Genomic DNA, 8,209 nt, shown 5'->3' with positions numbered 1-8,209 from the left:
ACGATTTTTCGCACTTGCTTTGGATCTTCTGGCCACCCTGATACAATAATGTTCTTTAATGCACTGAATGTCTCATCATTTTCAGTTTCCTTGCGGATCATCTGAAGCTTTTCACTTGAGAACTGAACTTGGTGAATGGTTGTCGATACTGATAGTTGGACTTGGAGCTGGGTTTTGCCTAGACAGCATGTCTGAAAGAATCATTTCCTTCCCAGGTTTGTATCTAATCTCAAAGTCATATTGCTGAAGTTGTAGCATCATTCTCTGGAGTCAAGGAGGAGTGCTGGCTAGATTCTTGTGCTGAATGTTCTCTAGAGGTTTATGATCCGATTCAACTGTGAAGTGACTGCCAAACACATATGTATGAAACCTCTTGCATCCAAACACCACTGCAAGGAGTTCACGCTCGATATTAGCATATCGCTTTTGTGTGTCTGTGAGTGCCTCACTGGCATAAGCAAATGGGTATCAGTCCTGCATGATCACAGCACCTGGACCTTTCATTGATGCATCAACTTGCACGACTGTTGGCTTCCTTGGATCAAAGTATTTCAGAGTACCATCAAGACAGATCATAGTCTTCAGCTTGTCAAATGCTGCTTGATGCGATTCTGTCCATTGCCAAACACTGTCCTTGTGGGTCAGCATCCTTAATGGTTCCGTGAAGTCAGCCATGTTGGGTATGAATGATGACATATACTGTATCATCCCCAGGATCCGCTGCAGTTCAACAGTGTTCGCAGGTGGAGGTAGATTGTGAATTTCCTGAACTTTTTCTGGATCAGGATGTACACCTTGAGCATTATAATAGTTTCCAAAGAACTTGATCCTTTCTTTTCTTATCTCACACTTCTCAATGTTGAAGATGAGACCATATCTTGCTGCAACTTTCATAAGTTGATGCAGGTTTTGATCATGCTCCTCTACAGTCTTTCCAAAGACTGCTGTATCATCACTGATACCAAGTGTTCCAGGACACTGTTCAAGGATCAAATCCATCTTCTCCTCAAATATGTCCTGTGATATTCTTAGTCCAAAAGGAAGTCTTAAGAAATCAGTACCTTCCAAAAGGTGCATTGAATGTTGTAAGTAAACTCGAAGAATCATCAAGGGTGATGCTCCAATATCCATGCCTAGCGTCTAGTTTGCTAAACACTGTTGCTTCACTAAACTTGTGTGTTATTTCTTCAAGGGTCGGTGTCTTGTGGTAAGTTCTCTTAATGGAACGGTTTAAGTCACTAGGATCAAGACACACTCTCAACTTGCCATTTTCCTTCCTACTGAACGCAAGTGAGGACACCCAATCGGTAGGTTCAGTTACCTTAGCTATCACACCTAAAGACTCCATTCTTTCAAACTCAGATTTCAACTCATCCTTAAGTTGAATAGGATACTTTCTGGCTGGATGTATCACGGGTACAGCGTCTTCCTTCAGAGCTATATGACATTTTCCAGGAAATTGACAAATGCCTTTAAATCTGCCTGGGTATAGCTTCTGTAGGGTTTCCTTGTTAGGGATAGGTGCAGACCTCTCCACTCTATGCACTGAATTCGTGGGACAATTTGGTGTGATTAGATTCAGAGCAAGGATTGAAGGTAATCCAAGCAGAATAGGCCCTGGTGCATCTGCAACAAAGAACTTTACCATCAAATCCACATGGTAAAGTAATACTACCATACTGGGGAATTTCAGTACCATTATAAGCACTCAGCTTGACATGTCTAGCCTTTGTAGTACCAGATTTCGGGAAACCTGATGCATCAAGAAATTCTGGAAACATTCTTCTGTATACATGAAGTGGTAGAAGATTACCTTGTGAGCCTGTATCCACTTTAACCTTTAAGGTGTGGCTGCCTTGACGGTTACACAGCTTAACATCTAGGTTTACTTTCAGTTCCTCAACGTTGTCTTTGAACATTTCCATTTTGAATCTGGCTACCTCATCAACAAAAGTAACAAACTCCTTACTCACGTAGTCAATATCATGTTGTTTTTGTCAATGTTGGTATGACTTTTGCTTATGCTGAGACTGTCGTGACATATGTTCATCATTCCTACGAGACTGTTATCCACGACTCCTTGACCTGGACTGTTGATGGTGCCTTGACTGTCTTCGTCTATGCTGCGCTCTCTCTCTTCCCTGTTGACACATTGCCTGCCAATGCCCAATTTTACCACACATTTTGCATTTACTGTTGACTGCTGGACATACATTTCTAGATTTGAAAGAGTGTTTTGTTCCACAAAACCAGCAATCATGCTGAATCTCATCAGTTTTTAAAACCTTACCATCTAGATTCTTAAACTGTGACATATGGTTAACACTTGCTTCATGTCTCCTACCAATATCAATGGCTTCCTGTAGGGTTAATTTTTCATCACGTCCTAGCAATGTTTTCTGTACCTCTGGGTATGGAACACCAGCAATGAGAACTTCAATCATTCTCTCCTCTAATGCATCATTGTCTTTAAACAAACACTTCATAGCTTTAGATTTACATCTTGTGATAAAGTCATCAATAGTCTCATTGTCCTTCTGTTTGTAATGAAGAAACTCCAATCTATGAATTCTGAAATTTTCAGAAGGTTCAATTTGAGAAGAAAACTTTTGCCATAAATTCTCGGAATTGTTTAAATTTTCATCAGTTAGATTCCATGTGTTGAACATTCTAAGACCTTCCTTGCCAGACCATAAAATAATGTAACTGTGTTGATCTTCTGGCTTGATACCTTTAATCTTAAACCAAAGTTCACTAGTTTGCTTAAATTCCTTAAAAGCTTGACCTCTGTCCGGGTGTGACCAATCCATGCAAGGTGACGGTATTGACTCTGCCATGGTGATTTTACGATCGCTTCACAAGAAAACTTGGCGCTAAGGAGTGTGTACTCAGTGAAAAGTTCATCAATCACACTGAAGAAATATGCTACGGTATACTGTTCGTTCGTGAAATGTTCTGATTGTATACCAAATACTGATAGTTACTGGTTACATGCACAAAGCTGGGAATAGTTACGGTCACAGTGACATCCATGATTCAGTCCACATGGCGCGTAGTGGAAACAGCACGCCGACTGTCAGATACGTACAGTTCAAAACATGTCAAAAGGCATGAACAAGATCGAGTCGGTGATGCGTAGACTTCTTTGCACCGCTGCCACCATGTAATAGTTTCTGTCCATGGCAGAACACAAGTCTTCAATTTAAACTTTTAATAAACGTGAGCAACATGGCGTCATCAACAGGTGAGAGATGATAACCTACTAAAATCGTAACTCGTCCAGAAACGAACCAGATATTAATCTATGATCTAAAACGAAATAGGATCATATCACAGTGCCAGGACTTTTTTATCACAGAGCTAACCTTGAGTGCAGTGGGGTTGTAATCTGTGATAAAGATCACTGGTTTAGTGTCTTCTGAGGGTGTCTGTTTTTGTAATAAGAGGGACGTTCTCTCTTTAGCGTTAGCTTTCGTTTTGTTGTCCAAGAGAATTTTCTTGGGGTAACATCTCCTGAGGTAGTATTTTACTAGATTGTTGCTATGGAACTCATATTGTGACTGCGAGCTGTATATCTTTTTGAGTCGGAGGAATTGGCTGTATGGTCCTTTGACTTTGATGTGACGCGGGTGGCAGGAGGTATATAGCAGATAAGAGTGTGTATCTGTGGGTTTACAGTATAGGTTAAAGTCCAGTTTGTTGGTAGCTTGGTTAAATATGACCCATGTATCTGAGAAAGCCACTTTTTCCCTGGAAAATTCGGCCGTGAATTTAATGGTGGGATGTGATTGGTTCATTTCTTAGATGAAAGATTCTAATTTCTAACCTAGTGTAACCCAGAGTCCAAATGAGGAAAATGTCGTCTATAAATCTGACGTATAAGTTTGGACTATCAGTGGGTTTTTTTAGAAGTTTTTCTTCTAGTTCTCCCATGAAAATGTTTGTGTATGATGGGGCTAGTTTGGTACCCATGGCTGTTCCTCCGGTTTGTACAAAGTGTACATTGTTAATAACAATTGTATTTGTATAGCACAAGTCTAAGTAAAGAAAGTAAGCTTGTGGGGCTAACTGACCAGTCAGGTTTGAAGCGCCTAATGGCCTGAGCTACTGAACGGAGGCCTTCAATGTTTGGTATATTGGTGTAACGGGATGTGACGTCCATAGTGACAAGAATGATGTCGCTATTGGGTGGGAGGTTGAAAGTGCCTACGGTCTGGATGAAGTGGGTGGTGTCCCTGATGTAACTGGGATAATGTTTGACGAACTCTTTTATGTGTTCGTCAACGAAGCTCCTAATCAGTTCAGTGGCCGTACCGTTCCCCCTTATGATAGGGCGGACCGGTACTTTACCCGGTGTTAGGTTTTTATGAATTTTGGGCAGGAGGTAAAACTGGCCGGGTTTGGGGTGTTTGCGTAACAGTCTATTGAATATTTTGTAAGTGATCTCTTCTTTGGTGAAGAATTTGTTGAGAAGTTGTGTGATTTCATTAGCAAATTCCATGATGGGGTCCTGGTCTATTTTGAGATAAAAGTTGGTGTCAGTGAGTTGACGTGTGGCCTCTTGTATGTAGTCAGTAGTGTTTAGATTAACGACTGCTGATCCTTTATCTACTTTTTTTATCATGATTTCTGAGTTGTTTTTGAGACTGTTGATGGCTGTTCTCTTTGCATGTGTGAGGTTGTTGCGTATGAACGGGATGGTGTTCATTTTGAGAAATTGGTGTTTGACTGATTTGATAAAAGCATCAAGCGTCCGGTCTATGCCCGGAATTGGGGTTCATGTGCTTTCTTGGGCCAAATTTACGCTCTAGATCGTGAAATTATCAACTGTATCTGATTTGTTTGTCTCATGAAAGAAATGAGAAATTCTCATTCTCTGGAAAAAGGCTTTAAGATCTGTATATATTTTGCTAAGATCCATATCTAACGGTGTCGGGCTAAAAGTAAGGCCATTGCTAAGAACACTAAGTTCTGTCTCATTAAGTTGATAATCAGACAGATTGGCAACAAAGGCGTTTTTGTAAGGTTCAGGATTTTTATTTGAACTATTATTGTTCAGATTCAAATGTGAAAATTCATTGCTATGTATTGTTATTGGCGCTCACATTGAGGGCATTGGCGAGCTGGACTTTTTCCAGTTGGAGATTTCCTGACTGGTTCCGAGTCTTCTTTTTGAAGGTCTGTGTAGATCTATTGTTGAACCGGTTGAGAGGCCTGGAGTTTCTAGGCTCTTGGTGGTGAGGTCTCCCTGTGGGGTTAAGGGGGATGGAGGTAGGTTCCATGAACAGTTTGGGATCATATATATAACCTTTTATTCCTCCATAAAGAAGAGTACAAAAAAAGCAGAAAATAATAGATGAACATTTATCAGAACAACATATTATTTTGCATTAAATATGCAGAATGGTAATTCTGATGTATTGAGAGTTAGTTGAACACCATTTTAAACATTGGCTTGACATATTTGACACACACTCGTGCAAAGTCATCAGCATCTTTGTCACATAGTCTGTAATCTGTTCTACAAGACAACATGCATTCAGTGAGCTTTGCTGAATCCATACCATGCAGGTAGCAGCTAAAGTCGACATCACTGATTTTTATCAACTCCATCCAGAGCTGATCCCGAATATCACACGTACATTCGCACTCAACAACTGCATGTGTCACTGGATCACGATACACAAGACCACATTTGTGGCACAGTCCTGTATCACACATGTCCTTTGCGGTAGCACACATCCTTATCACAAAGTTAGAGTTCAGTCTCAGAGTTGGGTCGTCTAAGGAGATCTGCCAGGCTGGATGGACATCATATAGTCGATGGATTCGACTAAACATCTGGAGTTCTGGATCAGCAGCAAGTCTCTGCCTCCAGGCTGAGACGTGGTGAGATTTTAGTGCTTTACTCACTAATCGTTCCCATCTCTGTTTCCCTATGAAGATACCATTCCGCAGGAACGACAGCAGAGGATCCATGAGATTGTATTTGGATAACAATCTGATGACGTGTGGAACAAATCCTGATGATGAGGTTGTCAGTTGGTGAATGTAACACATCAGTCTGGTCATGAACAGCTGATGAGGCAGGAACTTCGGGTTCATGTTGATGATGCGCTCCAGGAAATACAACTTTCTTTGATCTATATGGTATTCAATGGGTAGAACACCAAGAAGACTCAAGCAGACATCAGTACGGGTCAGTTGTGGCAGGTCTTGGATAGATTTTATGACATATCTGAACGACCTCTACAGCATCAGCAATTCTACCTTTGATAGATTTGACCACAGTTCTGATCCATACAGAGTCTTTGGGAGGTACATATTATTTACCACAATCAAACTGGTTATAGGATTCAGGAACCTAGGATGAAAACCTTGTGAAATCAGCGTTCTTACCCCTGACCTCAGGTTGACTGAAGCTTGAGTAACATGTTCAAGGGATGACATGTTGCCAGAGAGTACCGAACCAACATGTCTGATGGTGTTCGTCCATGGAATGGGTTCACTGTACAGCTTCAGTTCAGATATGTGTTGAGTCCCCTTGTGGCAGGGGAATGATACAATCTCACTTTTGGAAGATGACAATATGTATCGCCAGTCACAGCTGTAGTCCTCAGCCATTTTCAACATTAATTTCAATGCTGACACTCTCGATGAAACAAGGGCTACATCATCGGCTTGCGTTAGAGAACAGGTATTCAAATCCATAACCACAGCACCAAGTCTCGACTTCGATAGTTTCTGGAGGAGGGCGTCAATGTACAAGAGGTACAACTTCCCCGACAACACACCACCTTGTCTTATTCCCTGTTTCATGAATACGGGTCTAGAGCACATTGAGTCCACACACACACGGCTAACCATCTCTGTGTACATGTTGTCAAGCACTAGCTATAGAGACCCCTTGATTCCGAACTCGAATATCTTGTACTTAAGACCACCATGCCACACCGTGTCAAATGCCTTACACGTATCTTAGATGGCAACATGGACATCTTCATTCTGCTCATGATAGTGGTGGATGGTCTCTTGTAAGTTGAATGATGTGTGAAGGGCAGACAATCCGATCTGGTACGCCATTTGTTGAGGGTCGGGAAATTTGTCAGATTGATCTAACCCTTTCAACCTTGGTAATAGCAGCATTTCAAAGACCTTGCTCAGTACAGGCGACAGGGATATACCCCGATAGGAGTTCGGATCCTTCTTTGATTTATTCCCACCTTTGAACAGAGGGACGATTATGCTTTTCCGCCAGGCTGCAGGGATATATCCAGTTTCTAGGATGATAAATGAAACATCAGGGTCTTCCCACCATATTTGATATGTTCGTACACAATAGAGTCGGCTCCACCGGCTTTATTGTTCTTCAACTTCGCACAGCACGTTGTAACTTCTGATAAGGTTATCGTTGGTGGCGATATCTCGAATTCTGTTTTACACTGATTCCTGACCTCATTCACAATAGACTCTATTTTCTCACAGAATGATGCGTTGTAGTTTTCGTTGCCAACAGAAGAGTATACGTGTTCAAAGTGATTTGCCCAAGCGTCTAGTATTGATTCAGGTTCACATTGTACATATCCGTTAGATATAATGGGGCTGAGTTTTGATTTTGATGTACTCGTTGATGATCGCACTCTGTTCCAGAATGTTTTTATATTCATTTCATGAGACTGTTCCAGGTCATGGAATGTCTGTGTTACGTGCTGTTTACTAGCTATTCGCATCTGTGCCCGGAACTCTGATTTTGAAGCTTTATATTCTCTATATGTTGGATGATCATTACCTCTTGGTCGACCTGCTTCTAGCCATAGATAGCGCTAAATTGACATTGCGGTGTGAAGATCATCCAGTACATCATTCCAGTATGGCTTCAGGTATGATTTGAATGATTTTATTTGCAGGGTGTTCTTGCTTGCGCGCAATATAGCGTCAACTATTTGTGTGTAGTACTCTTCTACAATGACGATATTCTCAATTGTTGTCGGAGGTCGAACAGCCAAAAGAAGATGTGACACAGCATAGGTATAGTCAGTTATCTTCCCTTGCTTTCTCGCTTTTTCCCAAGAGACAGGTGGCTGAGTCTGCACATTCCACCCTGGCATGGGTGCTGCTAACTCTGGTGCAGAGAACAGGGTTATGGTCAGATACATTGAAGCATGCGTCATCAAGAACGATTGGAGAGATGACGTCACACATTAAGATT

The 8,209-nt window shown here is 41.4% G+C and overlaps 1 protein-coding gene across 1 annotated transcript; it reads right to left on the bottom strand.

Annotated features, from left to right (window-relative positions):
- Positions 1 to 468: 468 nt before the first annotated feature.
- Positions 469 to 4,708, bottom strand: LOC125374835. Its single transcript, XM_048386502.1, has 3 exons — positions 4,074 to 4,708; positions 2,060 to 2,156; positions 469 to 1,017 (listed from the first exon to the last, which is right to left on the bottom strand). The coding sequence occupies exons 1-3, from the start codon at positions 4,706 to 4,708 to the stop codon at positions 469 to 471; spliced, it is 1,281 nt and encodes a 426-aa protein (XP_048242459.1).
- Between the last annotated feature and the right edge of the window lie 3,501 nt (positions 4,709 to 8,209).

The sequence above is a fragment of the Haliotis rufescens genome, unplaced genomic scaffold (assembly GCF_023055435.1).
Source record: "Haliotis rufescens isolate VD_foot unplaced genomic scaffold, xgHalRufe1.0.p SCAF_6, whole genome shotgun sequence".
Lineage (NCBI taxonomy): Eukaryota > Metazoa > Mollusca > Gastropoda > Lepetellida > Haliotidae > Haliotis > Haliotis rufescens.
The sequence above is the reverse complement of the archived record's forward strand: the minus strand, read 5'-3'. Positions and strand labels throughout refer to the sequence as shown.